Here is a 15,961-nt window from a genome sequence, read left to right as displayed (position 1 = left end):
TCCGACTTTTGTTTTGGAAAGCCGCTAACGAGCGGTCGCCATTATTCTTCGCGGCTTGACGCCCGAAATAAGACGTTTTAATACTTTTAAAGATAGCGTTTTAGCGTAAATTGCAGCACTGGGGATCTGCTCGGAGCGGTTGGTTGTTGGTTGAATTTGCCACGCAGTTTGGCCGCAGTTATGGACCGACGGTCCAGCACAACAGGTAAGTTGCTAAGCTAACGTCGGTGAGCTAACTGCAGCTGGCGGTTAAAAATGAAACGCAGCGCCATCCGTCCTCCGCGGTTGCCAGAGTGCTTCCCATCACCTGCCAACGCAAATATACCTATAACCGCTCTGTTATTACAAATTAAACGTACAGAAGTAAGCTTCAGCTTCCGTTAGCTGTTTAAATTAAATCGACCTTCAAACGCGAAAATAGTCCGCCCCTCAGCATGTTATCCGCCTCAGAGAACTCACAGGAGCTCTGGCGCCGCAAACCCACTGTTCCCTAAAGTTTGAATCTAACTCTTAGTTAGTGTAGGTTGGCGCTCAGTGCCTCCATCATACATTGCACATACACACGCAAACGCGCACTTTTCCGACAACTCAGCCGCCTCGCAGAGCTTAGTTTGCGCCGCAGCGCCCCCCGCGGCGGCTCGGCGCAAACGTTTCCAAGTTGATAAAAAGTGTTAAAGCAGGACTTTCTGAGGTCTCTGAACAAGTATGAGAGAAAATCCTGAGTGTTTCCACACTCTGAGGCTTACAGACTCTTGTTTTTTCTTCGGATAATGGTACCATGTGCCAGTTTGTTTTTTCTTATAATAAGAGAAGCTGAAAGAAAAATGATGGAACTAGAATATTATAATATAGTATGTTGAATACAATGAGTGTGGATCACATCATTACAGGTGTGGCTGTTAATTTCCTTTGTTTTTTTTTTTTTTTTTTTTTTTTTGGTTTTTGCAGATGATCCTATTTGCGTTGTTCATCGTTTTGCAGCTTGATTAAAGTTCTGCACATTTGTCTGGCCTGTAAGAGTTACAAAAACCCAGAACTTTAACTGACCGTGACTAAACGTGAACAGTTCGTACTTGGGCATCAGCATTTACTTTTAGAAATCTGAGTCTGGGAAAGTCTAAAATCTTTAAAATGGAGAATTTGTAGAAGAGAAAATGTAAAAACTTGGATTTTACACACCCTCAGTAATAAAGGAGAACATTTTCGTTGTGTTTTTCTATTTTGAAGTTGCTACAGAAACGAGGCTGTAATGCCTAAAATCTTATGTTGTTTATTGGTTTGCTTTAATGGTGTAATTTGTATGACTACCCTTATATTCAAACTGTGTTTCAGGCGGAGCCCTCCCCCTGGCCTCCCTCCGCCTCATGGCTTCCCCGCTGCAGCTTACGTACTCATACATATGGCAGGTCATACGGCAGAGAAACGTGAAGAATTATGGGAAAGTGGAGGGGTTCGTGACCATGGTGACACAGACCGTCCCCGAGCTGCTGGGTTTCAAGCAGACTGCTCAGCTAATCTTAGGCTTGAGAGCTCGGGTGAGTTAGTTTCCTTTGCTTATGCCTGGAAAACGACCAAGAAGTAAAGCTGTGCTCTTAACTAGAAGGAGAAAAACACATTAGTTAACATTACACTGTTGTTGTTGTTTTAACCTTAGTATTTTCCTTGGTTTAGATGGTTTTAACTTTTTTTATTGTCTCATACTTCAGATAATCTTGGATCTTCTCCACAAAGATGGCCCACCAGACACCAGGGCTATTCAGACTCTCATAAACAGGCTGAAGGTCTCCACCGGAGTGGTATGCATGCAGCTTGTTTATTCTGGAGAAACGTGTGCAGTCGCTCACATGCGCCTCTTTATTTGCAGTAGATCAGAATCTAGAACGTTAAGACATGAGTAAAACCAGACATCTTGTGTTTGTTTCACAGAAGGACATCGAAGTGGAGAAATCCCAGACAAACTTCATGGTGCTCGTTCAGAATCTGCTGAAAAACCCCACTGAAAGAAAGCGCTTTTTTCAGGTATCCACATCTGTCTCTGTGTTATTTTGAACAGATACGAGATGTCATTATATGAAGCCATAAAGGTGTTAAATGCAAAGCCACTTTTGATGTTACAATCTTTAGTCTATACTTGTAATGTGGTTGCTTTAAAAAGCAGTGCTTGAGGACATAGAAAACAATGAGTTTATAACTCATTCTTTTTATTTTTAACACAGAGATTGTAGTTTCATGGTCACAGCTTGCTTAAATACATTTTTTTCTCTATATGCAGGAAGTGTTTCCTATTCAGTATGGCACCAAGTTTGACACAGCACTGCAGGCCCTGACTGCTGGCCTTGTTTGTAAGCTGGAGCAGCTTCTTCCTGTCCCCAATCTGTCCCAGGTGAGCACGCCTGAAGTCACCTGACATTCATGCTCAGCAGGTACAAGTGCAAGAAAGATAAATTTCAGTGTCCTCACTGAAAAGCTTTTATTTAGAAAACATAAATCTAGAATTTAAAGCCATCAACAAACTCAAAATGTTGGGAGAGAGACAAAAGGAGAGAAAAATCCATGAAGTATACAATTTATACAACTTTAAGTGTTTCTACATATTGTAAGTCAGCATTTGGGATGGAAAGGAGGTGCATGGCTGCTAATTAAATTGGTGATTTGGATGTGCTGACGAAATAAAAGCAACCCACTACAAGAAGTAAAACGAGTCTGTGCTGTAAATATATTCACAACATTCATTTGCTCTCCCTTAGCTTGGTGCCATGATTGCAACAGATTCTACTGTCCTTGATGCATGTGGAGGCTTCATTCCCGATTCTGGAGATCTAAAAGCTCTACTTGTACACCAGCAGTCCAAAGGGATCTTTGGAGTTAAAGGTATAGCTCATGATGAGGGGAGGTGCACCATTTCGTAATGAAATGCAGAACAGAGAAATACTGATGATGTTTTTTCGTTTTACAGCAACCGTGTCAACCTCAGTGGGTGACTGTGTGCTCTCTTCGCTCGCCTTCCTGCCCAAACCGGTAGAAGCGCCGCCGCCTCCCCCACCTGCACAATCCCCAAAGCGACAGGAGGCCATTGTCGTTGAAAGAAGCCCCGCCTCCCTTAGTGACAGTGAAGACGTCGGGGGTATTTCAGATGACGATGACATCCCAGCACCTTCAGCAGGCAGACCTCAGCAAGAAGAGCAGACGAGTCACAGAGCAACTCCTGGCAGCACAGCGAAGGAAAAGAGCGAGGACCAGATGCAGGAAAAGAGTTCCACTCAGCAACAACCTGACACAACTCCTCCAAGCAAAGAGAACGATGGGGCACCAGAGAAATCAGACTTGCAGCAGCTACCCTTAAAATCAATTCCTTTCAAGGTTGTTCAAGTGCCAGTGAAAACTCCCGCCACCTTACAGAATACCGGCGGTGCGGGGACAAAGGACGGGCAAAAGCCTCAAACTCAGCGAGTCACATTACATCAGTGGGTGTCCCAGATTGCTTCTAACTCAATGTCTCTCCCCGCCTTACCGCCTCTTCCAGCAGAAAGGCTGAGCGACGACGACACCCGGCCGAGCATTAGGAGGAAGAAGCAGTTCAGACACTTGGCTGACAGATATAACTGCAGCGTGTGCGATAAGAGCTTCCCCTATCAGTCCAAGCTGTTGGACCACGAGCGCATCCACACAGGCGAGAAGCCTTACACGTGCGCAGCGTGCAACAAGAGTTTCCGAACACAGGGGTTCCTTAACAACCACCTGAAGACCCACAGCACCATGCGCCCTTACGCCTGCGGCCAGTGCGGCAAGTGTTTCACCAAATTGCAGAGCCTCACGAAGCACATACTCGCCCACAGCGGCCAAAAGCCTTTCTACTGCAACATCTGCAACAAGGGCTTCACGCAGTCCACCTACTTCAAAAGGCACATGGAATGTCACACGAGCCAGATGACATTTCCCTGCAAGCACTGCACCAAAACCTTCCCGACGGCGTTCAAGCTGTCCAACCACGAGCGCTGGCACACCAGAGATCGGCCCCACATGTGCGAGCGTTGCGGAAAGAGATTCCTTGTCCCCAGCTTGTTGAAGAGACACATGGGTTACCATATCGGCGACCGCCAGTATCTGTGTTCCCAGTGCGGGAAGACCTTTGTTTACCTGTCTGACCTGAAGAGGCACCAGCAAGACCACGTACCCAAAGCAAAGATCCCCTGTCCTGTCTGCCAAAAGAAGTTCTCCAGTAAGTACTGCCTCAGAGTTCATCTAAGGATCCACACCAGAGAGAGACCCTACCGGTGTACCTTGTGTGATAAGACCTTTACACAGGTTGGGAACCTGAAGGTCCACATCAGGCTCCACACCAACGAGCGGCCCTTCAGCTGCGATATCTGCGGGAAAACCTACAAGCTGGCGTCCCATCTGAACGTCCACAAACGGACTCACACGTGCAAGAAACCCTGGACATGTGAGACGTGCGGGAAGGGATTCTCTGTCCCCGGGCTTCTTAAGAAGCACGAGCAGCTGCATACGAGGGAGGCAAACCCCGATTTCACCGGCAAACGGAGGCACAGGGGAAAGCACAAGAAGCACTCCCTCAATAGGAAATATGACGAGGAAGAAGAGGCCAGCGACGACTATTAATCAAAGAAACGTTTTGTGAAGAGCGTCCTCAAATCAGTTTTCACAGTTGATGTTGGTCATTGAAAAGGTCAATTTAAAAAGCAGCTTCACAGAGACCCTGTAAAGATGCAATTATGTACTTTCAGCTTGAACCCTGCCCTGTGATTTATACTAAATTATGTAATTCAGCAAGTACAATTATACTTTGAGTAATAACAGTCCAACTGAATCATCAGATCATTGGTATTTCAGTAAAACTGGATGACAACAGGCTGTTATATGTACTTGAAAAGATGTTTTAGTAATGTGTTAAAAATGTTTTTTCAAACATCATGATTGGCAAAAAGGTTACAACTATAGAGCAAAGATTTCTCAGTTAAATATGTAAACAACACAAGTGTTTCAAAGCATGTGACTGTAGATAATGTGTAATAAGTTGCTGTAGCATCTATAAGGAAATCTTGTTACTGTGTTCTTGTAGGAACTGTAGTGATTCAATACCAGTATAACCACCCACTTTTTTTATAATCCTGAAGTGTTCTCGTTTAAACTGTTTTTTCGTATGACATTGGCTTATTTTAATTTTTTTGTTTCTGTCTCTTTTGTTGCTTTATTATTAGCTAACATTAAATGCTGACAAGGTAGATCACAAATGTTTGTAAAAGATTTGCAGTTAAATCTTGTCTTCTGTGTGTGCAGTCACGTATAGAACATAGTAATGTAGCGATTTTCTGACATATCTTTGTTTTTGATGCCTTTCAGAATGAATAAATAAATACCCTCAGCGAAGGAACTGTTTGTAACTTGTGTGATTTATTTATAAAGTTGTCAAATGTGCATATGAGCAGGGGAGCACTCAGAATAATGAGTCAGGATTAGTGACATGTGCCTAGGTACCGACAATGAAAGCACAAAAAGTAATATTGGTTGTCGACAGATCCCCCTAGGTCATGATTTATTACACCTTTAATTTCAGAGAGGACAGATTCTGTCAGTCTGTGACAAAGGAGCTCAACAATAAACTAACAATGCTTACAAACATCTCATTTGTTTTAGTCACATTTAAGATGAGATGATTGTTTCCGCACCATTCCACAAAGCGGTCCACGAGTTCCCTGTTCTCAGCTTCCTGTCCATCTCAGATACACCCAACGACTGCAGAGTCATCTGAATATTTCCACAGATGACAAGGGTCTGTTTTGTACTGGAAATCTGAGGTGTACAGAGAGTACAGTCCTCTGTGGTGCTCCTGAGCTGCTGACCACCTAATTAGACACAACCCTTCAGTTTCATGAACGGTCTGTTTGTTCAGGTGGTCTATGATCCAGGTGATTGTTGAGGCCTCCACCTGAGTCTTCTGGAGTTCCTGGAAATAGGCAATTCAGGCTGAATTGTGTTAAACGCACTGGAGAAATTACAGTGGTGTCTGCTTTTTCTAGATGACAGTGGGTTTGCTGAAGCAGGTGTACAATGGCATGTCCGGGGGAACGTTTGCGCGGCTAAAATATTTTGTTTCCCCCTCCTAACTTTGGCAAATAAAGAGCAAATGTTATCAAAATCACAGGATTTATTGTTGATGATGAAAGGATTAAACACAGTTAAGGACTTGCAGGTAAATTAATTTGTTTCCATTTTATGTAGGGGGAACAGATTATTTCAGGCAGCTGAAATATCCATTCTCTTCTCTCCTCCCCCCATAACTTTGGCAAATAAAAAGCAACTGTTTCCAAATTCTCAAACATTATGTGTGATAGCATACTAGACATTTCCTTAATTCAGTATTCTGTCGTATTTTACATTAGAACGGGATTTGCCAAAAAGTCTACACTCACACTCTGATCTTTTCAGGGAGTCTTTATTTTTGTGCCCTGATATCAGCTAACTTCGCTCCTCTTGTATCAGAAATGAAAAATTTTAAATGCGCACTACGTGTTGGGAACCTGTGTTTGTTGACTGACTTTTATTTGTCAGGTTTAAGAGACAAAAGTTGAAAAAAGATCGATTCTCTTCGCGTTTATATAACACAAAACAGCGTAAGAAGACCTCCACACAGGACCTCGTTTATTTATTTATTTATTTTATTTCGATAGCTGCCGATTAAACTGAAAGTTACAACATTGACATGATTATATGAGTAGTTTTTACCGAGAAATCAATCAGAAGCGCCGGGAAAATGGTCAGATCCGCCGGATCCACCTCTCTGGCTGCAATGCGCGCTCCCGACACAGGGGGAACAGATTTTCACGGGGAACCAGGAATTTCGCACAAGACCGGTAATAATTACCTTGCCGCAACACCCAATGACTTATATGGATCCATATAAGGATCCATATAAGTCATTGGCAACACCGTAACTACGCAACCAGTCCTTTGACAGGCGCAGACGATATGACGTAATTGTAGCGACGAGAAAACAGCGCCGGTTTGAAAATACACCGTAACTAGGCAACGCCTTTTTTGAATGCCTGGCGCAGACAGTGTGACGTAATTAAAGCGACGAGAACACAGAGCGCCATTTTGAAAACCAGAAAATAAAATCAATAAAAGAGGAAACGTTTTTCCTCCCCACCACCACCACATCGAGCTGATATTGTTTGTAAGTTTCAGCTGTGATGGAAAGAAGCGGACATACGGGCCGAGGAGTGAGCTGGTCTCACAAAGAGACTCAGGCGCTTTTAGCTCTGTGGTCGGAGGATAGAATCCAGCGTGAGTTGGAGGAATCATTTAGGAATGAAGATGTGTATAGAAAGATGTCAGCCAGGCTGGCCGCAGTTGGAGTGAATCGCTCGGCAAAACAGTGCAGAGATAAGATGAGGAACCTTAAACAAGGATACAGACAATTCCAACAGCAGTCTATCAGAGGTGGTACTTTTACGACAGAGGCATTTGAGTGGTACGACGCTATACACTCTGTGGTAAATGACAATCCTGCTGCTACGACAGACAACACGGGCCAGGTGGTACTTGAACTCATGATTTCAGATGTAAAAACAGGTACCTTTCCATATGTTTTGTTTGCAAACTTACAACACGGTTACTGCAAGTGCATGAAGCTGCAGAATTCAGACCAGAAGTTGCATTTAAGCTAATCATTCCCATTGGTCAAGGTTTCATAGATATTAATACAATAGTTATTATTTAAAATTTGAGACATAACGTTATTTCACTTTCCCTCCCTCTTTCAGTTTCACCCAGTGTAACAAACATTGCCGAAACCTTCAGCACGAGTTCTTCTTGTTCCATAGAGAACCTACAACCTGTTTTTCCCCCCAACAAACTGGATGACCCCGTCACGTCCCTGGGCTCACCCTCAGCGCAGGCGTCAGCTGAGTGGGCACCCAGCCCCGTGGGGAGAAGAAAAGGTAACACGGGATCAGAAAGCTCAGAGACGGCACTACCAAAGTTTTCAAAAAATGCACACATTAAATCAAATCATTTCAATTGAAAGAGCTTAAAAGATCATGTATCTACGTATAAAAACAGATAGGAAAGTTGCTAGTAAAATATCTTTATTCACCCCAAAGATAAAGTTGGTTACCACAGAAAATTATATTGCAAGTTTCCACAAACTTATGTGCTGACGAATGAAGTTTGTTGATTTTTGGAATAAAGATGGTTTAAAAGATAACTATTGGGTTGTTAAAAAAGAGCCTTTTTGCTCTTCCAGGAAAATCAAGGATGCTTTTGTTGAAAGTGTTCAAAATTGTGTCACAGCTATCGCTCAAACAGAAAGTAAACAACCAGAAAACAACTGGAATTTCTTGTCTTTCTGGTATGATCAATACAGATTGACATTATTCCAACCCACCAGCCAAGAAAATCTTTTTTATATATAGGTGATGACCCTGACAGGTAGGGAAATCACAAATTCAGTGTTTGGAACCAAAATGAATGGTAACATAACTACTAGAAATAACAAAAGTCAGAAAAGTTGCAGCACGTCAAAAACATGTCATACTTAGAAATAATTTATAAATAGTTTAGGAAGTCTCCGACTAAAAACAGTTTTCCTTTACCCATTTTTGTTTTGGTAAAGAATGCAAACTAGAGATCTGCATTTGAATAAATCAGTGTAAATACAACATGTCTGGGATACAGAAATGTTCCCTGTTGGGGGATAAATACAGTTTCTTTTTGTTGTATTGGTATTTAGTGATTTAATCTTGATTTATTGCTTTATCTGGTTTGTCATTTTAGGTGTTATCACAAACTGAGGAATTGTGCTTTTTGCCTTCGCAGATAGGCTCATGTGCAGTTGGTCAAAAAAAGAGGTCCACATGTTGTTGACGCAATGGGCAGACCCCGCTGTTCAGCAGGAGCTTCGCCGCAGTGTGAGGAACAAAACCGTTTACAACAGCCTCAGTGCCAAACTGGCAACGTTTGGATTCCACAAAACGGCGGAGCAGTGCAGGGAGAAGCTCAAAAAACTGAAGCAAGACTACAAGAGGATCAAGAATAGCAATTCCTTGAGAAAGAATATGTGGTTCGACATTATTGATCAGGTGCTCAGTTTGCAGCCTGCAGCTGCAGAATGTGCAGAAACTGCAACGCCTTCGTCAGCAGAACCTCCTCAGCCTGTCGGGCTGGATGTGAACACTAAAAGTAAGTGGAATTTAAACAAACAGCTATCTAAAAATATTTATTGTTTATGGTAAGTGATACTCAGAGTACGTATCACCAAGAAAGAACTTTAACAATTGGATTTATTTTTTTCTTGCAGCTCTATCTCTTGCAACAAGCTGTTTTGAAACCTGCACAGACCCCAGCCCAACAGCTCCCCCAGCTGAGATCTCCATAGACCCAGATCTCTACTTGGTTAAACTCGAAGACAGTGACACACCCACTACAAGCACCTCAGAGTCCCCGTCTGACATGTGGTCACCCAGACACCTGGAAAGGGAAGGAAGATGTAAGCGAAAAGTGAATGTACTTTTCTGTTTGAAGAAGACACATTCTCTGGGATTTCACAATTATGCGCTTTCTCTTTCACAGATGTCCACATATGCAGTTGGTCAAAAAAAGAGGTCCACATGTTGTTGGCGTACTGGGCAAAACCCGCTGTTCAGCAGGAGCTTCGCAGCAATGTGAGGAATAAAACCTTTTACAACAGCCTCAGTGCCAAACTGGCGACGTTCGGATTCCACAAAACGGCGCAGCAGTGCAGGGAGAAGCTCAAAAAACTGAAGCAGGACTACAAAAGGATCAAGAATAGCAATCCCTTGAGAAAGAATATGTGGTTCGACATTATTGATCAGGTGCTCAGTTTGCAGCCTGCAGCTGCAGAATGTGCAGAAACTGCAACGCCTTCGTCAGCAGAACCTCCTCAGCCTGTCGGGTTGGATGTGAACACTGAAAGTAAGTGGAATTTAAACAAACAGCTATCTAAAAATATTTATTGTTTATGGTAAGTGATACTCAGAGTACGTATCACCAAGAAAGAACTTTAACAATTGGATTTATTTTTTTCTTGCAGCTCTATCTCTTGCAACAAGCTGTTTTGAAACCTGCACAGACCCCAGCCCAACAGCTCCCCCAGCTGAGATCTCCATAGACCCAGATCTCTACTTGGTTAAACTCGAAGACAGTGACACACCCACTACAAGCACCTCAGAGTCCCCGTCTGACATGTGGTCACCCAGACACCTGGAAAGGGAAGGAAGATGTAAGCGAAAAGTGAATGTACTTTTCTGTTTGAAGAAGACACATTCTCTGGGATTTCACAATTATGCGCTTTCTCTTTCACAGATGTCCACATATGCAGTTGGTCAAAAAAAGAGGTCCACATGTTGTTGGCGTACTGGGCAAAACCCGCCATTCAGCAGGAGCTTCGCCGCAATGTGAGGAACAAAACCGTTTACAACAGACTCAGTGCCAAACTGGCGACGTTCGGATTCAACAAATCCCCGCAGCAGTGCAAGGAGAAAATTAAGAAACTGAAGCATAGCTACAAAAGAATCAAGAATAGTCAGAACATGGGCTGTCGCAGGTCCGTGTGGTTTGGAATCTTGGACGAAGTCCTCGGTTCGCAGCCTGCGGCGTCGAAATGTTCAGAAACACCGAAGCCTTCTTCAGCAGAACCCACTCAGCCTGTCGGGTCGGATTTGAAGACTAACGGTGAGTGACGTTTACCAAAGAACCTGCTTTAAGTAACAGGTCGTTTCGACTGCTGTTTTGAGAACATTTACTGTTTTAAGTCTTTGGCCTCAGCTTTAAGCTCATTTGCTCGTTTTATATTAAAGTCTCCACAGATGTGACTGAATGGCTGCCCGATGAAGTCCAGGTGCTCATCACTCTCTGGGCGCAACCAAACATTCAGAAGCAGCTTCTTACCTCAGGAAAAAACAATGACGTCTTCACGTACCTCAGCAATGAACTAGCTTTGGTTGGGTTTAGCAAAACGCAGGAGCAGTGCAGTCTTAAAGTGAAGAAACTCGAAGAGGAGTACAAAAAAATGAAACAAGTGGAACCACACGGGAGTGATGGAAGCGACTGGTTTGCTATAATGGATGGTGTTCTTGGTCCTGATGGAGAAACTTCCAAAGGCGTCAGTTCATCTGCTGCTCTGAGTGCATCTAAATCACCAGAAGGTGTGTATTTAACACTTCAGGACAAAACGTTTGGCTGTTGCTGTGTTACATTTGTTCCGTGGCTTTCTGCAGATTCCTCACAAGCTGTCTGGACATCGGATGAAGTCGGCGCGCTGCTCACGCTGTGGGCCGAGGACAGTGTCCAGGAGCGGCTGAAATCGACCCAGGAAGACGAGCGGGTGTACGCTCAGCTGAGCTCACAGCTCGCCACTCAGGGTTTTGATAAGACCACCAATCAGTGCAGGAGTAAAATAAGGCTCCTGGAACAGGAGTACGGACGAATTAAGGAGGGAAAAGACTCCAAAACACAAAAAAGCAGCTGGTTTGCCTTCATGGATAAAATCTATGGTTGCTCCAAGCTAAAGGTTGAGACTAAACCAGCAGCTGAAGTCACACAGTCAGGGCCTGAATTTCTGCAGGCATCACTACATGACCTGCCTGAACCAGCAGAGGGTGAGATGAGCACTTTTTTTTTTTTGGTTTTAATTAGGACATTTAGCATCACCTTGACTTGTAATTGCAATTTTAAGCTGTCTTGTGCTGTTTGCAGGTTGCCGTTTGTCCATCCCCTCACTGTGCCTCCTGGTTCCGACTCTGCGCCTGATGTGTGCCTTTGCCTGGCAGGTGGTCCAGTGCGGTAATGTTGCACATTATCAGAAAGTGGAGGAGTTGGTGGTGTTGGTGACGGAGCTGGCCCCAGAGCTGCTTACAGCCAGAGAAAGAGTGCAGCTCCTGCTCAGTCTAAGGGCGAGGGTAAGAGGTCAGGTGCTGTCCTCAGATATCATATTTACGAAGTAAAACAAATGCTAAGAAGCTCTTCTTCTGTTTCAGCTCGTGCTGGAGTTGTGTCGCAGTGAGAGCGTAGCCAACCTGCTGAAAATCCAGCCTCACCTGAGGATCATTCAGGACCTCATGATGAGTTCCGGTTGCGATCAGGAGGTAGGACTCTCAAATATTAGCTTCAGTTACTTGTGACATCCTGTACTCATCATCTTTGATTTATTTAGGTGAACCTTTACGACAGAATATAACTAATGGTAATAAAAGATGTTTGGAAAACGTTTCACAAAGAAAAAAAAACAATCCTAAATATTAGGTGAAAATTATTTTCATTTTATTTTCATTTATCTGCTTATTTTCACTCTTCAGCCTCGTCTTTTACTCATCATGTTGAGCAACTTAAGCCAAAAATGGGATTCTCTTTCAAGATTTTTAAATGAAGGGCCTGGGGCAGTAATTTTCCTTCTTTCTCCAGTCTGACACTTCAGATTCAGATTCTCTTTATTTTCATTCAAAACAGCTTCAAAGAACACAATTACAAGCATGACTTCATTTAGAAACACTGGTAAAAATATAAGAAGGAAGAAACTCGTTATAAACACGCACATTTAATGTGAACCGCTGCAGGTGTTCCAGACTCAGGTGTAGTGTGAAGACAACATTCTTGTAACCGCTGGATTTTGAATGTTGTTTCCTCCTCTCTTCCCTTCCTGATGTCCTGCTGATGTCTGTTTTTTATGTGCAAGAAACATGGGGAGGATATTCTTGCTCCACGTGTAATTTTATTTCGTCATTTAATTAAGTTTAGGGCTTTTTCCTTCTGTCTCTTAAAGGCTCTCCCCAAATCTTATTATATCTAATTTAATACACAAACTGACTCGCTGTTGCATCTTTTATAGCTTCTTTCAGGCTTTGCAAGGAGCTATGTGCAGTTTTTTTTTTTTTTTTTAAAAGATGAACACGTTTTTTTTTGCTTCCTTTTTGCTCTAATTGATAGGAGCTGGAGGAGTTGGAGGAAATGGAGGAGTCAAAGTCAAACTTTGTGGAGGTTGTTCATGCTTTGCTTGACGACCCAGAGGAAAAGAAGAGATTTTTCACAGTAAGATACCCATTAGTGGTCGTTATTAAAGTAGAGCTAATCGGCTTTAGCCACATCAACTTAAAGTTTATTCTTGTTTTGTTACAAATATGACAACGAGAGTTTGTTTGTTTGCTTTTCCAGGAGGTTTTTCCCGTCCACTACGGCCAAAAGTATGAAGCCGAGTTGCAAGCGTTAGTGTGGAAATTCATCTCCAGATTGGACAATCTGTTGCCCACCCCTGATATAAAACAGGTTGGTTACAATTTTCAGTTAGGCTGCTTTGTTCGGTTTTTAAATTTTTGCACAAATAAAAACCAGGCAATCATTGTTTCAAACAGTGATTGTGCTGTTTAACATCACGTTACTCATCAAGTTACGTGACCGGACTAAACATGATCTTTTTGCAGCGTCAGCGCTACATGTTTGTTATGTGATTTTTTTTTTACAGACAGCAGAGTGGCTCAGCAGCGCCCCCTCTGTCATGGAGGAATGCGGACAGCTGGTTTTGGAACAAGAACATCTGAAGGCGGTGCTGCACTTCCACCAAAAACAAACAGGAAATACCAACAAATGTAAATAACTAATTAAAAAAAAGAAAGAAAGTCAAACATAAACTGTAAAGATCTTCTTAAAAGACACAAAGGAGACATTTTTCCTTCAAAAGTGACAACCAGGGTTTAGTTTTTAAGTGCATTATTTCACAGAGGAAACAAAGAAATCTACATTTATGCAAATTAAGATGAGACATTTTTCATTATTTTAGCTGCAGATGCTCACAGCTCGACTCTGTTTCTGTGATTCTATTTAAACATCACTGAGTTCATTGAGTGTTTTGCTTCTAAATAGATTTCCTTCTTTATCTTCACGCGTATCATTATTAGACATTGTATTGTAGAAGGTAAACTTCTTAAAGATGTATTTTTGTTTTTGTTGTTTTGAGTATTTATGAACCACTTATCAATATATATGTTTGGAGGTTTGCGGATACTTTGTTAAATTAAAAGCCAACCCATTGTCTCGATCATTTAAATATTGATTTTTTTCTTATTTATTCTTCTCTCAGGCTTCTCTCAGGCTCAGAATATGTTTTTGCCCGTGCTGTCTCTTCATCCCAAAGCAAACTCGAGGCGACGTGAAGCATCTCTTGGTGAAAACGACGGATTGTTTAATTGTGGCAAAGATAAAGAACCCTTTGAGAAGAGTGATGCTTTGACTGTGGAGGAGTCTGGGAAAGGAAATGACCTGAAAGACAACCAAAGAGAGGGCAACTGCTCCAGTATGCAAGTGCTTCCTTTTTATTTTTGTGTTCAAATGAACATTTGTTGTGACGTTATCGGAACTGGTAATTATTTTTTGTTGCATTTTTTGTTTGTTTTTTGTTTCTTTAATCTGTATTTGCTCTTCGTCTCTCTTTCAGGTTTAAAGCCTTTTCAGCAGCATCACTGCTCCATGTGTTCCTACTCCGACAGCCGATTGTCAGCGCTTTTTCAGCACATCCGACAGGAGCACCTGCTCCTGGAGTCCAGTTCTTTTAATGAAGCCAAAGACGACTTCCTTCCGAATATTAACGCTCCGCTTACAGTAGACTCTGAGTTTAGCAGCGACATCTTGAAGGATGAAGTCACCCCTGTCAGCAAAGGTCCCCCGTTTCAGTGCGACAAGTGTGAGAAGAAGTATGTCTGCAAGTCGTCCCTGGTCATCCACTATCGGATTCACACGGGCGAGACGCCGTTTCTGTGCTCGGTGTGCGGCCGGGGCTTCAGGGTCTCGTACCACCTGAAGCAGCACACGAGCATTCACACGGGAGAGCGGCGCTTCCGATGTCACATCTGCGGGAAGACCTCCGTCCAACACCTGTCCAGGCACATGCGCATGCACAGAGGGGAGAAGAACTACCTGTGCACAGAGTGCGGGAAGGCTTTCCTCTCCACCGCCGAGCTGAAGCTCCACATGCGGAGTCACACCGGCGAGAGGCCCTACAAGTGCAAACACTGCGGGAAGGGCTTCACCGCCAAATGCCAGCTGACCGTCCACACTCGCCGACACACAGGAGAGAGCCCTTATAAGTGTTCGCTGTGTCCGAAATCCTTCCCCACCTTGAGAGCGCAGAAGAAGCACCTGAAGATCCACACGGACAAGAAGTCCCTCCAGTGTTTGAAGTGTGGGAAAATCTTCAGGCAGAAAGATACTTTTAAACTTCACATTGAAACCCACGACTGAATATAAAAGCGTTTCATTTTCTGGCGTTCTGGTTTTAAAACCTCACAGCTATGAGTGACCGACCTGTATCAGCCTTTTTAAGAGATCAGCGTTGAGCATGACTTTAAAGCTACAACTTATTTTCAAAAAAACACCTAAACACCAAAAACACTCAAGCTCATTTTTTAATCAGTTTTTCATTAGAAGCATACAAATAAATTTTAACTTTTTTCTTTTATCTCTATGCATTAAAGTTACTTAATCCACCACGGCATTAAAACCAACTGCCTAATATTTTGTAAGACTCTGTTTCTCCAAACTCTGGGAAGTTTGGAGGCCAAATAAACACCTCAGACTCTTTGCTTTATTTGTTGTTCTCTTGTTCAGTTTTGCAGGAAGGCTGCCAGGTCAGGGGGGTCAGGAACTTCAGTCTGATTTATCTGAAATGTTGAAGCTCAGCCTGAGTTTTTGACGTCGGGTGAAAAGGCAGAAACTTAAATCCACTCCTAACATGGTTGTAGCGGCTCTAACTCGGGTCCAACTAAGCGAGCGTAGCAGATGGATGAGGATAAAGAAGGGTGATAACCTTTCTTTAACTGACCACAGATTAGCCTCTCATTAAAGCAGGTCAGACTGACCAAACAACAGATTGATTAAACCTTATAGGAACTAAATCATTAGATTCATCCTTATTATCAGATGTGAACAGTTGAAG

General features: G+C 43.0%; 1 protein-coding gene across 1 annotated transcript; it reads left to right on the top strand.

Moving 5' to 3' along the window:
• Positions 1-20: 20 nt before the first annotated feature.
• Positions 21-15,613, top strand: LOC108235052. Its single transcript, XM_017414775.3, has 23 exons — positions 21-205; positions 1,333-1,535; positions 1,707-1,796; positions 1,927-2,019; positions 2,273-2,383; positions 2,748-2,871; positions 2,957-4,618; positions 7,201-7,593; positions 7,785-7,961; positions 8,839-9,201; positions 9,320-9,508; positions 9,592-9,954; positions 10,073-10,261; positions 10,345-10,713; positions 10,839-11,186; positions 11,259-11,639; positions 11,737-11,939; positions 12,018-12,125; positions 12,964-13,065; positions 13,189-13,299; positions 13,496-13,619; positions 14,111-14,323; positions 14,465-15,613. Exons 1-23 carry the CDS (start codon positions 181-183, stop codon positions 15,265-15,267), a joined length of 6,744 nt encoding a protein of 2,247 aa, XP_017270264.1. The 5' UTR covers positions 21-180; the 3' UTR covers positions 15,268-15,613.
• The last annotated feature ends 348 nt before the right edge of the window (positions 15,614-15,961 follow it).

The sequence above is a fragment of the Kryptolebias marmoratus genome, linkage group LG18 (genome assembly GCF_001649575.2).
Source record: "Kryptolebias marmoratus isolate JLee-2015 linkage group LG18, ASM164957v2, whole genome shotgun sequence".
NCBI lineage: Eukaryota > Metazoa > Chordata > Actinopteri > Cyprinodontiformes > Rivulidae > Kryptolebias > Kryptolebias marmoratus.
The sequence above is the reverse complement of the archived record's forward strand: the minus strand, read 5'-3'. Positions and strand labels throughout refer to the sequence as shown.